The following is a 24,419-nucleotide window of genomic DNA, read 5'->3' on the forward strand; positions in this document are numbered from 1 at the left end:
GTTGTTGTTGCGTGTTGGGTGGGTTAAAGTTTAAATCTGGCTGCCGCCTGATGATGCTCGTTGTAATTATGTCGCCTGATGGTGTTAGTTGATGGTGCTGGCTGTAATTATGTCGCCTGATGGTGCTAGTTGTAATTATGACACCTGATGATCGAGTTGATGATGGGTAAAAAAAACATTAATCACATCGGTAACACCAATTATTGGCTTCGATACGTAAATTTTTGACATTGTATCAGAGTTGTGTTTTTTGCTTGCATTCTGACCGCAGGTATTGTGGTCAATGCAAACATGACTCCTTGTAAAAAAAAAAGGTGTCAGTTTTGTTGCCAGATAAAAGGGTAAAATAAAGTTTTTCACTATAAATCCTTTATATGCGTGGCGGCTAGAGTCCTCTCGTCCTCTGGCTTGAGATGGCTGCCACCTATGGGTCAGATGAATGCCTGCCACCATTAAGCAATTGGTAATTAAATACAATTTATTTTTTCCTAAAAAGTGTAAAATTTTGGAAAAAAAATTCACGAACATTAATTGTCACGCACAACGAGTCTGTGTGCAAAATGTCAGCTCGATTGGATCACGGGGAGTGGGTTAAAAAACGACCGAAAGATTTGCACGGTCGTAAGCAAGTGAACTTAATATAAATGATTTAAAAACCCAATTATCATATTTTGCGACTGGCAAAGGAGGTTAACAACGCTGAGCTTCTTTCGCACCGTACGTACCCAACCGTGCCAATCGGTGGATGGTGACCACCGGTGTCTTCGACGAAATGCCAAAGCTCGGAGGGTACGACGTTTGGGGTCTCGATTGAGGCGTTCAATCCGGGACGTCCACGTTGTTTCCGCTCTGTTGGCCAGCGTTTTTGTCCGTATCTCGGCGAGATTCGAGGATGGTAACAACGGCGCGATCACAGATTGGGAGGGATTGGGATTGAGGCTTGGGTGGACAGCCACTGCATTTGTCCCCCTGCTTCGCCACCACGCGATTCCGCACAAAGCCAGCACCGCTCTTATAAGTCACAGCAATTATAGCATTTCAAATAAATCCAACGTGTGTGTGAGTATATATATAACGTATACGTTTCGATTGAAAGCTTTCGTGACTGCAGGGATTCATATTCTTGGTTCTTTCGGTAAAGTCACATAGAAGGGAAATAATAAAAGAATACAAATATAAAACAATAAAATTGTCACGACGTTTCGGCCACAACACAAGCAGCCGTCCTCAGGTGAAAAAACATAGCTGTCGGAAAGACAGCGTTCATTGTTGTGGCCGAAAGGTCGTGAGAATTTTATTGTTTGATTTTTATTATTTCCCTTCTACGTGACTTTACCGAAAGAACCAAGAATATAACGTACACGCTCAAAAAGAGTCTGAAAATATCGAGAGCGAGGTGACCCACGAGCATTCAGTGGCGAGTGATGTACGACTCCGGTCCTGAACAGCTCCCCCCCCCCCCCCCCCCGTAGCACCTTTGAACGACTTCGCACGGTAAAATGATCGACCCTCATTATTGACTCTTTGGTTTTTTTCGGTAAAGTCACGTAGGTAAAAAATAAAAGAAAACTAAATTAAATCACGACGTTTCCGGCGCAACACAAGCTTCCGTCTTCAGGTGTAGTAAGTGAACTCACTACAGTGACTTTGGCTGTAATGGTTCCACCTGAAGACGGAAGCTTGTGTTGCCTCTGAAACGTCGTGATTTAATTTAGTGGTTTTCATTTATTTTATACCTACGTGACTTACCGACTCTTGCTTAAGGTACGCGATCTCTGTGTATTGCGGGGAAGCGTTCTAGATGTTTGGATGCATACAAAAAAATTTACCTTGATATTAAATTTCAAATCATTTGTTTGTTTATCCCCCCACCCGTCAATATAAAAGGAATAAATTACAGATTACCGGTTCAATTACTCGACGACAATCGAACGAAGCGAAAATAATTGGGGAATAACGCCCAAACACATGGTTGGCTCCGCACGGTGCGAAATAAGTTAATAACACTGCCTTCAAAAAAATATATAGGCAACGTTTTCGAGTAATGAACGTCCCATCTTCGCAGGACATTGACCTCAAGGCCATTGTGCTATGATTAGCCATTGCCCGAAACGTCTCCTCTGATGTATTTGTCCTCATAAGACCAGTGTTGATGACGAATGTTTTGAGTTTTCTGCAATCACGTCCATCGGTGACCTGCCGCAAGCAGCAATGTGTGATGGGTTTATTCCCATCACACACTGCTGGGTTCTCAGCCACTTGTTAATTCTCCGCCAATCCCATCTACGACTCAACAGTACCTCTGCTACAACAGCATGCGGAATACCACTTCACCCCTATCCTCACCTCCCATCATCTTAGTGGTTCTTCCCCGAAACACCACCTCTCGCTTTGTATTCATAGAAACTAAATGTATTGCTGCTGCACGAATGCTTGTACGTAGTTGTGGGGAGCGGTATATTCTTTTCACTGCATATCTCGCTACCCGAGTTCAATTCGCGATCGCGACCAATGAATGAACATCAGCACTGGGGAGACAAAGGCGGTCGGGCGTGGTGTTGGCTACGTCACCCCCTCGTGTACCATCCCGGCCTGCATCGGTGCTCACCAACAGCACTTGCACCAAGTCTATGGCTCTGCACAGGATATGTGTGTGTATGGTGGAGCAGTGGTTAGCGCACTGTCCTACAAACCATGTTCATAGCTCACAGCTGTCGATAGCTCAACTCGGTTGATCGGTGTTTTGTGAGCATTCAATGACGCAGTACGGTAATCATTAAATGGCTCGCCTTTGTTTATCAAAAGTGTAATCTACCCTCTGTCACCACCACCACCCATCAGCAAGTTCCATATCACCGGTTTCTATATAAAAAAAAAACAATGGACATTCAGTTTGTTAAATTTATATATTTTTTACAAGAAAAAAAAGTGGTTTATAATGGGCCATTGTGTATAAAGAATATTACATGTACAGTTGTTGGCCTGTTCAATACAGAAAGAGTATTTTTATTTTACAAAATTGACAATGGTCAGACAAGCTCAGGTTTTATTCCGAGGCTCCAGTGTATACAACGTTTCTTTATTCACGTAGTTATTATAATTGTGTCTGCATCCAATAAACAAATCAGTAGTAAATGCACATATGTACACACACACACACACAGAACTCGGGACAATTATTTGTAAACATCTTAAAAAGAACAAGTGAAAATCAGTGACGGGGACATTAGCGGTCGCACAACAACGGTGTACAAACGCGAGATTCGGGAAAAGAAAACAAACTGGAAATAATGCAGATTTCTCGTGACAGCTGCAACAATATTCGTAGGAATGTTGTTCCACAGTGAGCAGCCGAGAACATGCCCTTGTCGCCACCTATATTGTGCATTCAGCCGACAAAAGCACATTAGCGCTGTGCACTTGGGCGAGCGGTCAACATGTGGGCTGTCGGTCAGTGGCGCGAGCGCTCCATTACGACGCTGCATGTACTTATTGGCAAGGTTCATTTTTGTAAAAAAGATGCCTTTTAAGACCTGGGTTCGAAAAAAGCACCAGTAAGCCAGCCCAAGAAAGACAAATCGGTCGGATTATTCGCTATCGGTTGCACCAGCATGCGTATTACACTAAAGCTACCAACATCTTAGGCGTGCCCACCCCTCCTTAAGTCACACCCACTTATCAATTGCCCCACCCACTCAGTCACGAGCCCTGCCAACACCAAGCAAGGTGACCCCCACCCCGACCCCACTACTCACTCTCTGATGTTGGCCCTGCCACCACCGAACAAGGGGGCCCCAGTCGACCACTCGGGTAGCTAGCTCTGCCCTCCCCCCATCCTTTGCCAATCGACAGTTGAGCACGGAGGCCAGAAAATGTTCACCCCAGGGGACAAAAAAAAAATCCCAAACTTCACAAATCATTCGGGACACCAGGGACAGCCTTCCTGAAACTCTCCGGCCAAACCAGGGCGGCACAATAGCTTTAGCATATAACCCGAGACGGTGATGCACTGTCCATTGGTTACTACACAGTGCTTATAAAACACAACCCTCTCTTCATGCCAAAGACGAGCGTTAACAGGATTAAGAAAAGAAAAAAAAGAGACCCTTCCAGTATAATTCACAACGTTTCGTCTCTGCCCACGATTAAGCCAACCATTGCCAGGAGCAATAAAAGCACATTCTTTATACAACACACTTGTAAAAACATGGAACATGTTTGTATAAAGTCGGTAGCGTTCATACATCAAGTGTCAAAGAGGAGTGCGCGTCTTTTTGTAGTCAACTATGTTTTTGCCCTTGCATTATTCCGATTGTTTTTAACCCCTCGGTAACCTGGGCTGCCCCGAACGTGGCTTCAAGAAGCATTGTGACGAGCTGATAAAACATTTGGTCCGAGCTAATGAAACACAGGAGTAAAGTGAACTTTAGCTTCCGTGTCGGGCGTTATCGTCACTTTTAAATGACGCTGCAATTTCGTGGCAGCTCTGCACTGAAGCATCGCTGCCCAACACTCTCCAGAATGGCGGGAATAATATGGCCAAGTTTAGTTGAAGCCATAGAACACACTTTTTTTTTTCATTCAGTTAGACTAAAGAAAACCTGAAATTAAGATATGTCACTCAATATGGAGTTCACCAACATGCTCAACTCCCAAGTTAATTACAGCTTTTCGATCAACCAATCACAAGGCGACGAGTCATCTTGGCAGCGAATATCCATCCTCTGTTGGTCCCTGCGTCAGCCAGCCACCGGCTTTTCACTGAAACATCGCCACTGCCACAACACCAGGGATCTGGAAATGCCAGCAGCACAGCCGATTTGCTTTGCGCAACCGGCAAAGGTGGGGGCGGCGCTGCGGTTAAAACCTGGGGAGCAGAGCTCGATTCCCAGGCGTGGCAAACATCGGTGGCGAGTGATATCCGAACCAGTCCTGGCTACCACCCTCCTCCCTGCCTCGCCCCCATCTACATTCACCAACCTGCACGGAGCAGTGTGGTGAAGTATGGTCAAAGAAGATACCTTAATCCAGCAGGGGATTGGCAAAATATTGTTGTTCATCGATACCAGACAGCATGGAATCTCCGTATTGTAAACCTGCACTGCCGTTAGTTATCCACGAGCCATCGCTGCTGCCACCTTGCATTATTGCTGTACTCTTAACTACAAGTATGCCAAAACTCACCACGAGTGTTTATTAAATTGTGCTAAAAGCAGGGTCAATCTAATTATACGGTACACCTGTAGAAACCCTGTTGTTGTTCCTGTTGGTAGCAGGTACGAGCTGCTTAAATAAGTAAGAATTTCACACCTTCACAAATACCACGTGTGTGTTTTCCCAAAGTGTTTATGGCTGATAGTGGTAACGTAATTTCACAACGTGCTCATAAAATACTTCAATATGACACCCATGTAGTCCAAGGCAAATACCTATTAAATATTGTAAAATTATGAGCCATACTTATAGGGCACATACTGGAAGTGTGACATTCATTTCGAAGTAGAAGCCATCGTAGTAATATTATTATTATTCACAATTTAAAATCCAGGTTATAAATGCACTGAACATGCGACTGGCAGCTTGATTATGGCATCCCAACCAGCTTCCAGCAGATAAATGTCGCTCTGATCCGAGGCAATAATCCTTTAGCGATATGATAGTGACAAACTGTCATAAAAGTGGCGATATATATGGATGTGAACTGCAAGACATTCTTAACAAATACTGACCAAATCAGTGGTCGGTCTAATTATCAAAAATAACGCAAAGTTTGGTTGAAATGTTGACATTGTAAACGGTAAACTTAAATTAAATTCTGCCTTTCCCAACAGCCGACAGGTTATATAATAACACCGCAACCCATAGTTAACTACTTAACATTTTTGCAGCTTTTTTTCTCTCAAAACATTTTAAAAAACATTCCAAAACGTTACGTAGTAAAAAAGGCAATGCTATGTGCACTCTGTTTCATGCAGAGTAAAATGAAGTGCAAAACGTATTGTCGCATTGCCTCGAGTGCTGTAGATTGTGGGCACTTCACTTCAAAAAATGCAATTTCATTTTATTTGTTTTTAAAGTCAAAACGAATGTCATTCATGTAGCCAAAGATGGCAGGTCACTTGCATAGGAAGCGATCATTTCCATGCATATCCCTGGCATCGGTGAGATTTATTGTTCGACTGGGAAACCGATGAATCAAGGAGAAAACGCCAACCACATAAACCCCCTCACACAATCACAGGCGAGTATCAATCTCTATGTTGGTGAGTTAAAAGGTCCTCACCGCTAGATTTTTGGTAAAACCGCCAATTGTTTTGTTTGTTTGTCCAGAACCGCAGGAAAGACGCGATAGATTACCTTGCACACAGAACCCCCGGGCCGATGGCTCGTAGAAAAATACACGAAAAGAGAAACGGATGGGGAGAGCGCTGCCATCACAGCGCCAGCGACGGCCCTTCCTGCGAGTGGTTGGGGGGCGCGCTAGTCCGCAGGCCGGGCATGCCGTCCCAGTTCTTCCAGAGGTACGCGAGCATGACGGTGAGCAGCGCCGTCACCAGAATGCGGTTGCGCGTGCGCACCAGCGGCGTGATGAAGTTGGCGGCCGTCGACACGAACACCAGCACGACGGCCATGAGCGCCAGCAGCACGTTGATGAGCTTGCCGAGGAGGGCGCGTGCGTTGGCGTTCTCCAGACCCTCCAGCTGCACCACCTGCTGCTGCTGTTGCTGCAGCTCCAGCTTGGAGATGCGTGTCTGGCATCCCTCCAGCGCCTCCTGGCCCGCGTGGAAGACACAGAAACGAAGATTGACAACACGTCGGCAAAGTGACCTGACCTGACCTGACCCCTGCGTTTGGGTGTGTGTGTTTTTTTACGTGCGAGGTTGGCATCGCGGTTTGTACTCGGCCACAATCATAGTCGTCACCGTTAACATCTGCCGTGGTCACACCACTGCTGTTGTGGCCTCCCCCTCCAAGTGGTTGCCATTTCTCTCGTTCCCGCAATACAACAACCCACCTCGTACCTGCACCCAAACCGATTCAATTGCCACCACTCTGGTGGACATCTTCACAATCCCATTAATTTCTGTTTTAAAATGTTCCTTTAATATCTCAAAACATATAATGCCATGAGAAATTCCCATTCAAAACTCTTACAGGATGCACCGTAACGTCACCCTACGTCAAAGAATGACCTCACGATGGCGATTTCACAAAACCCGCCGAGATACCTCTTATGCACACTAGGGGCACTGCCTCACGCTACCCCCTTGCTTTTATGGTCATATACTCTGCACATGCAAGCGTGTCGTTAGATGTCAGCTTGGTACTGCGAAAGGTGCACCCGTGCCAAAACCCCGGCAACCCAGGTTCAATTCCTGACCATGCGCAACAGCAGCGATAATTAACCCTTTCCCATTCCAATGACGTATGTGAACGTCATCACTATTTCTTCCGATTCCGTCCTGATGACGTACGTGAACGTCATCGGAATGGAATCGGAAGAAAAACTAGAATAGAATAACTATCGGTACCGAGGCTCCCACATTGCCATGTGGCACAGTTTGGCACCAGCTATCATAGTGTGGTCGTGTCGATACGGTTCTTTGCGGCGAGTACAATGCATAAAAAAACAACGGCGCTATGCCTCTCCAAATATAATTAACGTTTACCGTTTGCGACTCTGCGGTGAACGGGACACCCAATCTGCAACTTGCAGACATCTCGGAATGGAAAAGGGTTAACTGTTTACGTCTCATCAGCGTCACCATTAACAATGCCTTATGACAGAAAACGACAGCAGGCGTATTTCGGTAGTGTTCTTCAGATGGTCTTGCAGAAGGTGGCTCTTCTACAGTCGAATCATTATGTTGTAAGGCATTGCTTACAACGACACTGGGCAGGGTTGTTTTGGGCTATGTGCATACACCACTGCCAAAGCAATCGATTGAGTTTGATTTGAAGCATGGCATTTGGTATCTGTACCTTAACCTGCATCTGACCCAGGTTGACTCATGATTTGATCCCGAGGTGACAGCTATCATGGGATGGTGCATCCTCATCATTCCGCTTTGAAAACGTGAGCAGTTCCACAAACCTCAGTCAACAAAGCAAAAATCATCTAAATAATGCTCAAATGGGGCATCATTGTGAAGGTCTTAAGTGACCAAAATATACTTGAAAACGTGAACAACTGCCCCAGTGAGGAATAAAATAATAATTTCAGCGAGCCTATGCTCGCAACACATCCGCCGTGGGAGAATGGTTCTCAACACTTGGCACTGCATCCGCACATGCGAGAACTGGAGACGACACTAATGTGAGCCCTGTGCAGTTACTCACTGGCTCGACCCCACTGCATTTCCTCCACACCACAAGGGGGCACCAAATCAATTTTCAACAGAAACAAACCCCCCCCCTCCCCAACAATGCAGAGGGCCACTTTAGATCTGCAACACCATTTCTAAATATTGCATTTCCCTTCTACGTGACTTTACCGAAAGAACCAAGAAGATTAATCCCTGCAGTCACGAAAGCTTTAAATCGAAATTTAAAACTCAACTGTATTTTAGTTTACCAGGTAAAGCCCACTGGAGCTATATAACTCTTTTTCAGAAGCGATCTGGCCACAAATGATGGCTCAACGAGAAGATTATCACGTGGATATTTATATCAGCCAAACACTGTAAATGCACGTTTATTATAAATGTGGGGGGGGGGGGGGGGGAGCTGGAGGACCCGGAGAAAATCCCACGCGACCACGGGGAGAGGACATGCAAACTCCAACTATACAGCAGGCGTCAGGGTTGGGATGGAACCAATGTCCTCCTGAATATCAGGCGAGGGAGTTAACATCTCACCACCGCAGCACAAAGTGAAGGCACAACTGGTTGGTAGAGACATCAATATATAACGGACAAATTAAAACATTATTCGGTTTCTGTCAGACATTTGGAACCAAGCTGTTGTTATTACAATTTGCTTTGAGTTTTTTAGGGGGCTCTCACAGCAGGTGGGTGCTATGATATGAATCAAACGGTTATTTTCAACAGTGTAAAGCATACGTTATTAGATTTAAAAAAAAAGATTTAAGTATAGGCTTTTGCAAATCCAATTCTGGAGCAAAGTCTACCAAAACTGTGTCGGTCACGGGGTTGTCTGACCAAACATCACCATGACGATCAGTGCAGGTTGGGGAAGGGGGAAGCGTAGGACCATTTCAGCAGATATCACTCTCTTCACACCGTGGCTGGGAATCAAACACAGTTCAATGGATTCATAGCGCAGTGTGCGCAAGCAAGGCCCTATCAATAAATCACTCACATTTTCATGCATAATGTATGGCCGCACAGGGCTTTCTCGTGAAAACACTGCCAATGAAATGTAGATTCCTTACGAAAACACGGCAAATAACTAAATTCCATTTACAGAGATTCTCTTCAGCCGTGACAGCATGTCACGAAACCGCACGCCACGGCCATTTGTGGCCAATGAGTCGTGGGCAAGAGGGAGCGGCAGGGAACAGCTTCAGGGCGAGCCAAGAAGGAGAGATGACTGGCAAAGAGTGCGGCTAAACAGGTCGGTAACGTGACCTACGGGCCGGCTCAATGACGCGTTGACAATTTTTGACCCTTGGAAATAAAATAAAGAATACAAAAATCAATGTGCTGTAGCACAGTGGGGGGGGGGGGGGGGGCTCTGCTTGCCGTGACCCTGGAAGGCACCCATGCTGGGAATATACAGCACCTGTCTGCCACTCTCTCATGTACATGCTGCTAAGCCTGTCATTTTGGTGGGTGAAAAATAATGGGATTTTTGTGTTCCTCGCCGAAGGAGGAACACAAAATAGGAGATATGACGTTCACGCTCTTTTCGCGCTTTGTCATCCTTTGTCAATTCGCTGTATTATTCCATTTCATTACATTTTGCTTCTACTTGCATGCATTGTGATGGTAAACCAACACCATCATTTTCATTCCTCTTGTGCAGTTGCGGAGGAGAGCAGGCTTGTTAATATTTATACTAATATGCATTTCAAGTCTGATTGAACAATATAAGATATACGGGGTGTGTGGCAATTTTTTTTTTTAAGTCGTCATGACAATTGTTTATATCCTTTCACACTTCCCATTAGCACGGTTGGCTACGTATGGTGCGAAAGAAGTTTAACATACATACAAACGAGGATGTTTGACGGTGCAGAAATGGTTGCTGCATATGCGCACTTGGCCATTCATTTCTAGTTCTTCAAAGTTATAACGTAAAAAAATTAAAACCATGCAAGTTACTATCAAGACTCGCTCGATAAACGTACAGCTCGTTTATCAACTCGCTGCTGAATGAGCGCCTCCACACGCTGCGCAGACGTGGGAGTTATTTGACCTTGACCATACTTCAGCACGCTGGTCACTGCCAGTTGATAAAAGTGCATGCACGAAGCATAATCCAGTGCAATAATAGATTTTGCTGTTGACAACATATCAACCTGCAAAAGCTGTTTTATAAATGCGGTCACCCATTCAAGCACTATATTACAGACTCTTGCTTGGCTTGTGAAATGATGATATTGGGCGTATTCCGAGTGATATTGTCATCAGCATCTACGCAGTAATCCCAAACAAATCTTACTGAAGGTGTAAATGCACTCGGATAAAAAACATTCGTCCGTTTCAAAGAGTTAAATTATCTTCCAATTGCAGCTGCCTCACCGCAACGCCCTGGCCGATGACATCACATGATCATTTCAGCATTCACGCATAACAATCACGAGGTGAAAGGATGCCAAATTACTGCACGTAGCAACAACATTTTCATTTCCTGACGTCACACGCAGCCCACCCACAACACGCCAAGGCATGAAATCACCTGCACGTCGCGTGCCCTCTCATACGACTGGTATGCCACCTTCTCCTCCATGCTCGCCAGCTCTTGCTTCAGGTTGGACATCTCGTTCTGGTGCAGCTCCGTCAGATCATTCAGCTGGTCCTCCAGGCGCCCGAACCTGGAGACGCGCGGACGCAAAGCAGCGAAATCGTGAGAATCCGCGAACACAACGCGGAATCTTTTAACACGTAGGTTGTCACTGCCGCTTGCAAACCAAGTTAGGTTTTCTACGTTGCGGTGCGCGTCGAGAGTGTTTTGTCTCTCAAACTTCCACCACCTACTACTGATTTTGTGGCAAAAGCTTTAAAGATGACATGCTCGTCACGTAGACCAATCTGGAAAATGTCAAATATGTTTTAAGTCGCATCACTGTACATTTCCCATTTGTTTTTGTGACACACGGATGGGTCTCATAATTGCCAGATCGGCCCCTCCTGGGTCTCGGGGTCGTCAGTTCAAATCTAAGGGGATATCAATAAATAATCACATTTTCTGCCAAATCAGGCTTGGATATAATGAACCATGAAAATATCCTGTTTACCAGTATAATAACCAAATTTGAGCAATTGCCAGCAATTTTGAAATTGCCAAATCACCCTTTGCTCAACGCTTTCTGCGAAGAGGTGTGCCTCTGCTGAGATGGGAGCGATTCCTTTGCACGAAATCCACCTTGGCATAGGGATGGACTTCTATAACATTGTCAAATATTGTGGATTCACGTACGTGGTACAATCCCCTGATGTACAAGGCTATCTTTCATGCAAATGGATTGTGGGGTTTATTGTACCATACTTAGTCATGCCAGTCAGTGTGGAATAGTGAAGGTGGGGAGTCTATACGTAAAGAACCGTACAATAGATTTTGCTGTACTGACCTTTGCTACCCACAACGACGTAGCCCCCCGCAGCAACCTATAACACCTCTTATGCATGGTGGTCGCCCATCCGAGCTCTACCTTGATATTTTTGCTAAAATCAGGTTAAATATCTGTTATTGAAAACATATTTCATCATGGCCAAAAGCTGTTGATGCCATCAAACCTTCGCCAATGCTTTCCACCCTCTTCCAGGTACTGCAGCTGCCACGGTGAAGCATGGTCAAACAAACCCTGCATCTCTTATCAGTTTAATAGTTTGTTTATGCAGTAAAAGCAAAACTGTACCCGCTTGTTTATGGCTGGAGATGACAACAATTATTGGCACTGAAAACAAACGATGACCTTCGTCTACCAGAGACTCCAATAAGAGCCTACATTGATGGTGTTTACATGTTCTCAACAGCGAAGTTCTTTGCTTGCGTGCGTGCCCGAGTCAAGCCTCAACAGGCTGCTCACATCAGACCGTTTACACTTGGGTGGGCCATTTGTATGCAACTCAAAAAACCAGAAGAACCGTGGCATCGTCTACAGCAGTGGTTCTTAACCTGGGGTGCGAGATATGGCAGATTTTTTTAGGAGGTAAATAATCAAAAACACAAATTAAGCATGGGCACATAAGTACAAGTACTTTGTTTCTGTATTCATTAACATAATACTTTGTTTTAACGATTGAGAACCAAAGAGGTGCAAGGCTGCAGTAAAGAACACATTCCTGCGCAGGGAGCTCATAGGAACGTTGGGTTGCTCGGTCAATGGCCTGCAGGGTCAACGGCGGCGGGGTGTATTCCGCAAATATGCCCGACTGAGGGCGGGCACAAGCCGGCGTGAGTAGGTTAAACGTTGAGTTTTATAAGGGCATCACGGGGTGACCAACCCCTCCCCACCCAGCCCCACCCCTCCCACCCCCCACCCTGCCCCTCCCCTCCCTCCCTCCCCAACCAGCCCCTCCCCTCCCTCCCCACCCAGCCCCTCCCTCCCCACCCAGCCACTCCCTGCATGACAGACACAATAATCCCTTGTGTGCTGGTGTAACCAGGAGGTTCCTACCGGTATTAAGAACCACTCGTCTATAGGAACAGTAAATACGACGAGCACACATGTACAGCTCGTTTTTAAACAGTCCTCTGCTGGATGAGCACCTCCCCACACCGCGTATTGTCACGGTGGTGGGGAGGGAGGATTTATTTGACCATACTTCCTCACAATGGTCGGTGCAGGTTGGTGAAGGCAGGGAGCGTAGACATTGGTGCAGGAACATAACCACGTTGGAGGTGTAGATAACAAAAGTGGATTGTACTGCACTGCCCCTCAACCGTCCATAATGCCTATTGCCGAACCTGTCTTTTGTGCATGGTGGTGTTCACACATCCAAGCACGATGCAAAATTTAACCCCAAGCCTCCGAGATATGTTCCGAGCGAGGTGGTCAGAGGAAATAAGGGTGTAAACCATCCGAAATGTATAACCAGTTCTTCCATTCTGCCAGAATTGATTACAGACCCTAAAAGCTTCAGACTAAGTCAGCAACACTTTCAAGGATCTTTTCATAAACCCAATATATTCTGGCAGATACCTCTCCGACCACTTTCCTCCCAGAATTCCCCTTACATGATTAATTCGTAACTTAAAGCAAGCCCTCCTGGGGACTGTACACCGGCAAAAACTAGATATGCGCATCTCAATTCAATCCACCAACCATGAATATCAAAAGGCACGAATAAATAACTTCACCCGGCTAATGAGCAGTTGCTTTGATGAAAATTTAGGATGTGCTTTGGAAACATTTAATTTGTATTCACTTAACTGTTTAAAAAAAAAAAAAAAGAGATAAAAAAACACATCAAGTCGTCAGACCTCGCCAATGCTTTCGACCCTCTGCTAGATTCTGCAAGTGCTGCAACACAGAAGACGTGACCCTTCAAGTGCTGCTCCAGCAGCATCCCACCAATTCTAGATTTGAAGCTTTCGTGACTGCAAGGATTCATACTCTTAGTTTTTTTTGTGACTTTACCGAAAAAACTAAGAATAAGCATCCCACCACATAGTCCGAGGCCAATCCCTTGGTGGCCAGACTTTGTGAAGACCATTCCAATGCATGTCTCGGTAATGGACCCTCACTTGCCCTGCACACACGTACTACACCCAGCACAACCGTTTTTGCCCGGTCATATCTAACTATGTTCTCCGTTTCACCTCTGCATTGCTTCCCATTGCTTATCCTGTCTTGCCATGAAATTCAGATACCCATGCTCAAATGCTAATGAATTTGAGCTGCTCAGTTAGGGTCCAGCTCTCCAAGCCATGTAGTAATACTGATAAGCCCTCCCCGACTCGACTATAAAAATAGTGAGACATTCTTTATTTCTTTTTTTTTACTCGCATGAGATCAGTCAGTGTGTTGCGGCCTGCATGGCTTTTGCGGCCGCGGGCTGTGCCTTGATGGATTTGCGGGCCTTGAACTCTCTAGGCGGGTGAAACCTATCAGCTCAAACGCCAACTCCTCGCATCGCTGCATGCGGCCAAAGTGATCAGGACGGACACTTTCGCCGGAAGGCGTTAAACTGCCCCAAAACACAAGATTCACTTAAGACTTGGCAAAAGGGAAAGTATTTATTACAATAAATCTCCCCCGCCCCCGTATTTACAGCAGCGAGGGCTTTGCGTTTTCGTCTCACAATGGGGCTTTCCCCACAGGCACATTTTTGCACGAAAGCCGATGCAAAAGCGATTGTGCACGTAGCAATTGTGGGACAGGATGATCGTGTGACACGATGGACACTGCCCTGGAATTCTTAACTCACATGCGGTGGCCTCTGGCAACATCCCAACAGCAAGGATAGATAATAATGCCAACAGAATATAACAGAGGATGAACGGGGTTCTTGTGCATTGTTTTTGGTAACTAATTCAATGACTCATAACGGTTGGCATGGTACAAAGCTAATATGGCTTAAAAAAATTGACAATCACTGTCTCTTAAATAATATCTTTTATGCATTCAGTAGAAATGGCCCAATCTACCGAGACAGCATAACAATTCTGGCACAATTACTGTAATTAATATATTTGGGGGAGTGCATAATGCGATTATAATGCACGGTTGTCAATCAGTTTACGGGTGCTTCATGAAAAGGACAATTGCTGGAAAGTTCTGCATTCTCCAAAGTTATTCCGACTGACCCTCCCACAGTCAGAGTTGATGGTCTCAGCCTGGTCACCAACGACCGCTCAAAATCACCTGACTTGGAAAGGAATGCAAACGTCTGTGAAATGTGCTTCTGCGCGCCACTCTCTTACACAAACGATTGTACTAATCTCTGCGAGAAATTCAAATGCATTCAATCAATCTTTACGTTATGTGCCGTGCCAACATGACGCTCAAGAAATTATCCTTCTACGCCTAATGACATGACGGCAATGGCGCGCTCGAAACAACGGTGGGGGGGGGGGGTAAAATGTAAACGAAAAAGAAAATGAACAGGCGCTCTCCGCTTGCCTGAATCTCTCCTCTAAGAGCGACTGCTTGAAGTTGGTGACCTCCGTCTGGAACTGCGTGCGCATCTCCTGCACCATGCCCTCGAGGCGTGCTTGCGTGGTGTGGATCGTGTGCAGCTCTCGGCGGATCGCCTCCATGCCGAGCCCCTCGTACGACGAGTAGCGTGGACTACCCAGCTCCGTCCCTCCGTGCCCGCCGTTGCCGCCGTTGCCGCCGCCGTTGCCGCCCACCGTCACCGCCGCGGCGGAGTTGGAGCCCGTCAGGTTGTGCCCCAGCGACGTGGAGATGATGGCGAGCCCCAGCGCGGAGCCGGCGCCCGACGTTCCGCCGCTCGAGCAGTCGTCGTCGTCGCTGTACTTGGGGCACGAGACGAGCGTGGCGCTGCCGCTGAGGGTGCGTGACGCCTCCACCGAGCGGTGCTGGTCTGCGTGCTCCTGAACACGCGGTACAACAACGACGACGACGCGCGTGTTTAATAAAAATACTTCGCAGAGCGGCAGTTTGGGGGTTCGCGGAAAGCATTAATGCGACCTCATCACTAGAAAGGGTTCAGAGATTCAGTATCGGGATTCAACTTGATAGAGGGGAGGGGGGAAGGGGGGGTGAGGGTAGAGGGGAGGGGGGGAAGGGGGGTAGAGGGGAGGGGGGGAAGGGGGGTAGAGGGGAGGGGGGAAGGGGGGTGAGGGGAGGGGGGAAGAAGGGGTGAGGGGAGGGGGGAAGGGGGGGTGAGGGGAAGGGGGTGAGGGGAGGGGGGAAGGGGGGTAGAGGGGAGGGGGGTGAGGGGAGGGGGAAGGGGGGTGAGGGAAGGGGGGTGAGGGGATGGGGGTGAGGTGAGGGGGAAGGGGGGGTGAGGGGAGGGGGAAGGGGGGAAGGGGGAATGTTGCCATTGTGGTGAATATAACACCTTAAGCACTCAATTGGATGCATGCACCGCAAGCACAAGCTGTGGCTAGCGCCGATGAATTTGATGCATCCTCATTGCTTGCTGACCAATCCCTTTTCAATTTCCCCCTCTAACCACCCCAAATTTAATTCCAATAATGTTATGAGACAAAGTATCCTTCCGGAACTCTTGCAGAGCAGCATAACCCCTTTGTGTTTGAGAATGGCTAAAACATCTGGCAGGAGGGAATTTCAGATATTGCAGAGAAGGAACATTATACCATTAAGTGGAGGTTGACGCACAATGTGTAAGAAGTTGTACATGATAAACACTGAAAACAGGAAGCTAGTGTTCAGCTGATAAGCATGGTTTTAATTATATTTGTGCAGAATGCTTTCCTCTGCTCCCCGCACTTAAAATTACTTCAAGAAGTATTTCATCGCCCCGCAGTGCTTTCACCCTTTCATCACTTTACAATTCTTTACAAATGTAAGAGAATAGTTCATACACTTAAGTGCATACGAGAGATGGGTTAAAGTTTCATAGCAGCTAAACAAACGAGACAGGATTGGGAATAGCTCTCGATGTATTAGTGGTGCGTTTTTTTTGTCCTGGAGAATAATACAAACACACTGCACCACGCCGAGTAGTGGGCCACACTGCTTAATTACCTTTTGTAAAATTATTCAACGTAAGAGAGCACGGGTAGGTTGCTACCCAACGCGTTTCTTGAGGGTAATGCTGCAGTCCTGTAATTACACGCTCACACCTATGCTGGCAGGAGGGCCTTTGCTAAACAAAGCTCAAGAGGGCCCCTCTAGAGCAGTGTCCTTCATTACAAGGCCCGCAAGCCACTGGCGCCTCCAGACGTGCGGCCCCCGATAATACACAAGGCGGTGTTGGCGGCCCTTGCACTGATGTCTTGTCGGCCAAAGTGGGCCCCCTCCCTCTGAAAATTACTAGAGAACACTATTCTAGAGGGTAATTTGGCCTACTCTCCCACACTGCCCAGACGACTTGGATAAGGTGAGATTACTCAAACTTTAAGCTACAGCATGCGACAAACCAATTGAACACATTCCTGCGGAGGGAGCTGGTAGGAACGTTGGGTTGCTCGGTCAATGGCCAGGGTCAACGGCGGCGTGGTGTATTCCGCAAATATGGCCGACTGTGAGGGCGGGCACAAGCCGGCGTGAGTAGGTTAAACGTTGAGTTTTATAAGGGCACCACGGGGTGACCAGCCCCTCCCCACCCAGCCCCACCCATCCCACCCCCCACCCAGCCCCACCCTCCCCCCCAGCCCCTCCCCTCCCCACCCAGCCCCTCCCCACCCAGCCCCTCCCCACCCAGCCCCAACAATGTTCAAATTGTTGATAAAAACATGTATACACTTTCCCACAATACTATACTACCACATTCTTATACGCTTAAAAACGTAAACCACATAACAAGACCACAACCAATTTTTCCCACGACTAAATTTAGTTAAAATCTATTTTTAAAACAACCGTTTCACATTGCCTTTGTATTTGTGGCTCAAAAGAATAAACATCCGCAAAGGACTGAGCCAGCACTGTTGAGATTTCATGTTCAAATCCAGACCGCCACCCACTGATTAAACATCACTCCAAAGCGTAATGGGTTAACCAAGCCTCAGCTTTACAAGTCACGATTGCAATCGCACTTAATTTCGTCCATCTGAGCTCAGATGGTTTGTTCAATGTGAATGACGAAAAAAAAGCTTTCGGCTGCAAAACTACAAAGCACATGATGCTTGGGTTTGTGTTACAATAACGTAAACCTTTGCATGTCAGGCAATGGAGAGTAAAGTTACTTCATTGGCCAAAATCAATCTACTGAAGGCCTACACAAGCTGTCGACAAATCTGATGATCCAGCAACAAATACAATCCACTTAACTCCTGCACAAGAGCTGATTTCATCACTCCAACTCCGAGATGAATGTCCGCTTGAGCACGTGCCCTCCCGATGGCTCTCACTCCATCATTATTCTCACCTGCCCAAGCCTACTTATATTTAATAACGATAAAAATAATATATCAAACGTGCGTAAACTCACAAATCCACGTGCTCCTATTTCTGTCTTATCACTGCGAATTCCAAGCTTACTTTCTCCCTCGAGCATCGACCACGTCGAGGGAAACGTCGGACAAAGGCTGATCGACTTGCGGTTCAACCCGAAAAACCACATCGCACTCGACCAAAATAAAAAAAAACCAGAGGAAACCAAAAACACGCGGGGCGAGCCTGGACACCGCCACCACTACCTTGAACGTGGCAATGTTGTCAGCGCTGCCGAACTTGCTACGGATGATCGTCGCGATCTCCCGCGGCGGCTTGGACAGGCCCCGCGCTCGGTCCACGACGCCGCCGCCGAAGCCGCTGATGCCGGCGCGCACGTTGGCCGAGACGTCGCGCAGACCCTGCTGCACGTCGCGCAGCACGTCCTTGGGCTGCCGCGCCACGCCGTTCTGTTCGGCCTCGCGCAGCCGCCGATGGTATAGCTCCAGCTTGCGCTGCAGCTGCGAGATGGAGTTCAGCGACCTCTGGTTCTTCTTCTCGAACACCGCTTTGATGCGCAGGGCCTGCTGACGATCCGTGTTGGAGGCGAGCTGCAGCAGGACAGACGTGCCCGGGGAGGCAGGCAAAACGTGTTTGTATAGCAGCCGAGCGGGCTTGCTTTTCGGACAAGTGGCACCATCGTCATTATTACAAACACGGTGGGACTGTAAAGACCCCAAGGGCAGCACATGTTGTGCGCCGTAGAAATTATGATGACTAAACGGATCCTCGGGGATCGCGAAACTGCTTTGGGACAAAATTAAGAGATGAGTAAGAAGAGAAGAGAGGTATCTGTCTCAGACACAATGCTAGAAGGTTAATTCGGATGGCTAGGGCATGCAACACAGAGGTAAACCACAAGATCACATATGTAAATTAAACGGAGGCACCAGTGGGAAGACTTAACGGCAGGCCGAGAAAGAGGTGGTTCAAAGTGGTGAACGAGTATATCAAGGACTGTCGAGTGGATGTAGAGATGGGCCAGAACAGGAATGAGTGAAGAAAAAGGGACAAGGAAGGCAGACCCGACAAAAAAGTATTGCAGGGTGTAATAGCATGGTGTCGGTGTTGCGTGAATGTCACTTGTCCCCATGCGTGCCTTTTCCAAAACAAACAATCAGCTCTTCTGTAAATCAAGTCGTGAATGACATGCAGTGCTGTAAGACACAACAGGCTTTGTTGTGATCTCGTCAGTTAGTTAAACTTGTGTAGAATATAGCGGTGGCTCTTCTGCACTAAATTGGATTCTACTTGCCCAGCCGATGTTTAACATTCTACGGCAGTGCTGCGTTTCAAAAGGATTGATCCCTTTCTGCGGCGGCCTTTGTCCCAGTCCCAACATCACACGAGCGCGACAGTACAGAGCGAAGAAAGCCGACTGAAAATGTATTGTCTGAATGTAATATTATCAATTTCAAAAAGTACTTTTTTGCCAATGTAGCAAACCGATTTCAAATTAGGACAGTCACAGTCATGCCAATTACGCCACATTTGATCAAATGTAGTCGTAGAAGTTTGTTCACACACAAGCGCACAGGCAGATACACATTTTACAAATAAATGGTAGTTGGGTTACAGCAGCCAGAAATTGTATGGATGACATAAAACGCAGGACTGCATTGGATGAAAGTGAGTATTGAAATAAACAATGGCTACACAAAATAAAACCACAATCTGCTATGTATGCTGGGTACTGGAACCCCACTGAGCGTTGATCGATGATAAAAAGCAGCCACAAAAAGGAATCATCCCTTGATGAATGCAGCACTACCACAGGATACAAAACATCGGCCATACAAAACTATCGTTGCAAGCGAAGTAGCAGCTATATTTGATCAATAATACTGCACAGAGAATGGTGGCCAGTTTGATACGTGTTACATGTCCCATCGTAACGATCGCCATCTGCTCCAGTTTCGTGACTTTATCACTTTAACGTACGAGAGTGATGTCAGTGACATCAGTCAAATTATCAAACCTGTGTCAGAGAGCCCGGGGACACTCATCGTAAGAACACGTGTACAAGGTAATTTTGGTTTGAGTCGTCTTTGAAGAGGATCAAGCGGAAATGAAAATTTCAGACGTTACTGAAGACCAAATTGATGGTAAGAGATCAAGAGACAGGACCAAAGCAAATGTGGTTCATAATCAACGATTTTTTGGGTTTAGATCGCGTTATTTATAAATGTGTCGTAACCCTCCACCGGTGGGCTAAAGCAGTGAACTATTTGTCTTTTGTCAACGTGACACATTTTTACTGATTGGCCGTGTCGGGTGGTGGAGGGTTACGACACATTTATAAATAACGTGATCTAAACCCAAAAAATCGTTGATTATGAATAACATTGGTCGCGAAAGCCTCCTGCGTGTTACACAGATGTGGTTCGGTGACGCCAAACAATGCTCTCAGGGAGGAAGTTTATACTTCCATTAAAAGGTAAAAAAAAAGTGGTGGCACATGCCTGCAATCCAGCACTTTGGAGAAAAGGATTGCTGGACCACAGATTTATGAATTTCCCAAACATCCTCCGCTGCGACGTGGCCATGAGATGGCAGACAGCAAGCAGATTTGTGAACCCATCTGTGCAAATCTTGAAGCGTTACTCCTCGTACAAACGAGTTTTCTCTAGATACTCTGGCTTCTTTCCACTTGTATAAATCACTCATAAATGGAGGGTCAGAACTTAGGGCGATTATTATTGGTGCTAGTGCTGGCTTTCTTCTCGCTTGTCTGTGCGTTCCATGCCTCTGAATCTTAGAAAACTCCACGTCACAAATTTGTAACTTAACTTTTAACTGTTGCAACCACTAACAATCACAAGCCAAATCTGGAATGCACAATCCAATGCTACACTAATTTCTGCACGATAACAGTACTAAACGGTGACTGCCTGGTGTGTGATCTTTCTGTGCATCATGGAGATGCAAAAATCACCAATCAGCATTGCATTGCATGCCATTCTAAACCTTTAAATGCTTAAAACATTTTTAATTCTCCAAAAAAACATACATTACACGCGGGGTACGGCAACACGCGCCCAACGTCACCGAGGAAACCCTGCGATGAAATCGACACAAAACTATTCCGAGACACGCACGGAGGAGGAGGCGGAAGAACGCAAGGCCACCTTGAGGTACTCGGCGACGTTCTCGTCGCACGCGTGCTGCTCCACGCGGATCTGCTCCGTGAAGCGCAGGATCTTCTGCTGCAGCGACTCGATGGTCGCGCGTGTCTTCTGCGGGTCAGGCGGACCGCTGTTGCCCGCGCTGCCGAAGAGCAGACCGTCAGGCGTGTCGCTCGCGACGCTCACGTCCGAGCCCGCCGACGCCACCAGCACCGCCGGCAGTGCCAGCGAGCTCGCATCCAGCCGCTCGTGCTGAGTGGGGGAAGGGACATGACAGGCGGCGGAGGAGGTGAAGTGAAATGTTACTGCTGCTGCTGCTGTTGTCAATGGCGCGCAAGCACAATTAATAAAAACGCGCACAATCGTCAATGCCACTTCTAGAGGGGAATTTTTTTGAACAGGTGACATTTCAAGCAATGGCCCTTCTTCATGGCACATGAACGCACATGAACGCAGAAGAGCCATTGCTCAGAATGTTGCGGTGTAATTGACAAATGCGTGGCGTTTTTCTTTTTGCGGTTGTGCTGAAAAGCTTTCCAATGTGTTTTCGGGTTGTACCGCGTATTGTTCGGCATGATGTCCGACGTTTTGCTCCATGAGCAGGGAGCTTCTTCAGAAACTAAATTGAGCTTGCTTTCTCCCTAATTATATTCCATATTTTATAGCTGATTGTATATATTATAGAGCGTATAAAATCAGTTCAGTTCTCGCAGAAACTCCCAACCGGGGGAATGAAATGGATATTATTCCAAACACACTTTGCAGCAAGAAAACACATGATACAGCGAATCTAATATTATTGTGGCATCGGTGACAAGCAATTTATAGGACATCGTGGAGCATAGGCGGCTCCCAGACTACACTGTGGCTTCCGGAACGCAATGCGTCGTGTAGAATGAAATACGACAGCAATAATTAAATGTGCCTCAACCAGGATTCAATGGGAGACCAATAATACATTGTGACATTTAGAATGCAGTTGCTAGAATACACTGTAGTTCCCAGAATGCAACTTGGTTCTCAGAAGTGAATGTAGTTGCCAGGAGTTAATGTGGCTTCCAGAATGCAATGCCCCACACCACAGCAATGGGGCATCTATATTATAATCCAATGTCAATACTGCAATGTGACGTGTATAATGCAATGTATTGTACACACATTTCATTGGGCTGCTTTCACTGAATTATTGCTAATGTCATTAATGAATTTACTATGTTTGTTATTCAAAAATTTTGCTTGAAATGTAGAGTTTGAAATAGGTGCAGTACTGGTAACAAATTAATTGTTAATGCAGCCATTTTATCTGGTGGATTTTTACGGCTGCAGACCATACATAAAGATCACAAATACTGTAACATGTTAACAAAGATGATAAAAGTACAATGAGATTGCGTTCAAAAAGAAACAAATATATATTCTAAGGGAAATCAGAGATGCCTTTTTTCATAATAATTTCACAGCAACATTCAAATGTGTTCTAAAATGTGATTGAAGAAATAAAAGGCATAAAAATACATTTTGAAAATATTAAGCATCGCGATTTTTTTTTCGATGAGTCACTATAACAGCCAATGGAAGAAAATAACAGAAAATGACAGAGCTAAAATGTATTTAAAATACAGCAAAGTGGGGCTCGAGATTAATACGAACAGAGTACAAGTCACGGCACAGCAAGTTCGCCAATCATATGAAGAAATCTGAACGGGGAACAACCGAAAATATATCAGGGCATGTACATCCAGTTCAGTTGTGCAAGGCTGACCGCAATGATATGCAGAAGTGGATGAGAGCATGCTAGATTGCGTTTTGAAAAAAACTGAACTTATACTGGTAGGAACCTCCTGGTTACACCAGCCCACAGGGGATTATTGTGTCCGTCCGTCCGTCCATCGTGCAGTGAGGGGCTGGGTGGGTGGGGAGGGGCTGGGTGGGGAGGATGGGGAGGGGCTGGGGAGGGAAGGGGCTGGGGAGGGGCTGGGTGGGGAGGGGCTGGGTCTGGGTGGGAAGGGGCTGGTCACCCCGTGGTGCCCTTATAAAACTCAACGTTTAACCTACTCACGCCGGCGTGTGCCCGCCCTCACATTCGGGCATATTTGCGGAATACACCACGCCGCCGTTGACCCTGGCCATTGACCGAGCAACCCAATGTTCCTACCAGCTCCCTCCGCAGGAATGTGTTTAATACAGAGCAACACACCAACAAGGTGTTTACACCTCGTGTACATTTCTCACTAGGTAGGAGATACGGTTTATAAAAAAAAAGGACGTTGGAAAATGAAGTGTGCAAAGAAGCACGGACAGATGCATACATGCTTGTATTATACCGAGACACAGAAAGAGAACACACATGAATTAGAGAACATACGCAAGCGAGATGTATTATATTGAATGATAAGAAAAGTAAGCGGGCTTGGGCAGGACATTCCACAAGAAGGGTTAGTCCGCCAGTTTTTGTACGCGTGTGTATATATATACTTAGATATGCACTGAACATTCAGTAAATACAAAGCAAATTACATTATCTTGTATACCCTATGTGCACGTGTGTACTGTATATGTAAAATGCAGTGTCTTGTGCGATATGCGCATGCATAGTGTGTATGCGTGATCGACCGAGTCCATCTGGTTTGTGTGCATTTGCGTATGCGCGTACACATATGCGCATGCCACAATATTTTGGCAATATCCCATCATCAATAATTCATATGCAGCCCTTTCGTGAATGCACGACTGGCGATGATGACCTCCCCATTTTCAGGCATCCTTATACCTGAATATCTTCGGATATAAAGGACATAAACTATTGGTGGTGAGTGCATTGAGCAGGAGTGGTGGGTGTCCAGCACCACACTCGACTGCCTTTTTCTCCCCAATAATGATGTTGACACACCGTACCAGAAACTCTTTTGGAGGCAGAGTTGACCTTACGGAGGCCTAGGACCAGTTCAGATAATCCTTGCAGGTGTTGGCCGTGAGCGGGAATCGAACTCTGATCGCCGGGTTCGCAGTAGGGGAGTGTGCTAACCGCTGCTCTACCACTCCATCTTTGAAAAAAAAAAACACACAACTCCAAATAA

At 46.5% G+C, this 24,419-nt stretch overlaps 1 protein-coding gene and 1 long non-coding RNA gene across 4 annotated transcripts in view; one reads left to right on the top strand and one right to left on the bottom strand.

Moving 5' to 3' along the window:
- Positions 1-2,977: 2,977 nt before the first annotated feature.
- The window catches only part of LOC144729409 (transmembrane and coiled-coil domains protein 2-like), a 52,461-nt gene continuing 31,019 nt past the window's right edge, over positions 2,978-24,419 (bottom strand). For both annotated transcript variants that reach the window (XM_078609678.1, XM_078609679.1), the window contains 5 exons: positions 21,346-21,594; positions 18,424-18,768; positions 15,254-15,687; positions 10,864-10,999; positions 2,978-6,773 (listed from right to left, as the gene is read on the bottom strand). In XM_078609678.1, the coding sequence (XP_078465804.1) occupies positions 6,435-6,773; positions 10,864-10,999; positions 15,254-15,687; positions 18,424-18,768; positions 21,346-21,594 (1,503 nt within the window). In that variant the 3' untranslated portion in view covers positions 2,978-6,434. The remainder of the gene's footprint in view (positions 6,774-10,863; positions 11,000-15,253; positions 15,688-18,423; positions 18,769-21,345; positions 21,595-24,419) is intronic.
- LOC144729411 (uncharacterized) lies at positions 8,726-15,749 on the top strand. Of its 2 annotated transcripts, none has more exons than XR_013587704.1 (3): positions 8,726-9,576; positions 10,924-11,069; positions 13,640-15,749. It is a non-coding gene; the product is annotated as an uncharacterized LOC144729411 (long non-coding RNA). The 2 variants fall into 2 exon arrangements; XR_013587703.1 differs by having other exon boundaries at positions 10,924-11,031.

The sequence above is a fragment of the Lampetra planeri genome, chromosome 32 (genome assembly GCF_965212315.1).
Source record: "Lampetra planeri chromosome 32, kcLamPlan1.2.h2, whole genome shotgun sequence".
In the NCBI taxonomy this organism is placed as follows: Eukaryota; Metazoa; Chordata; class Hyperoartia; order Petromyzontiformes; family Petromyzontidae; genus Lampetra; species Lampetra planeri.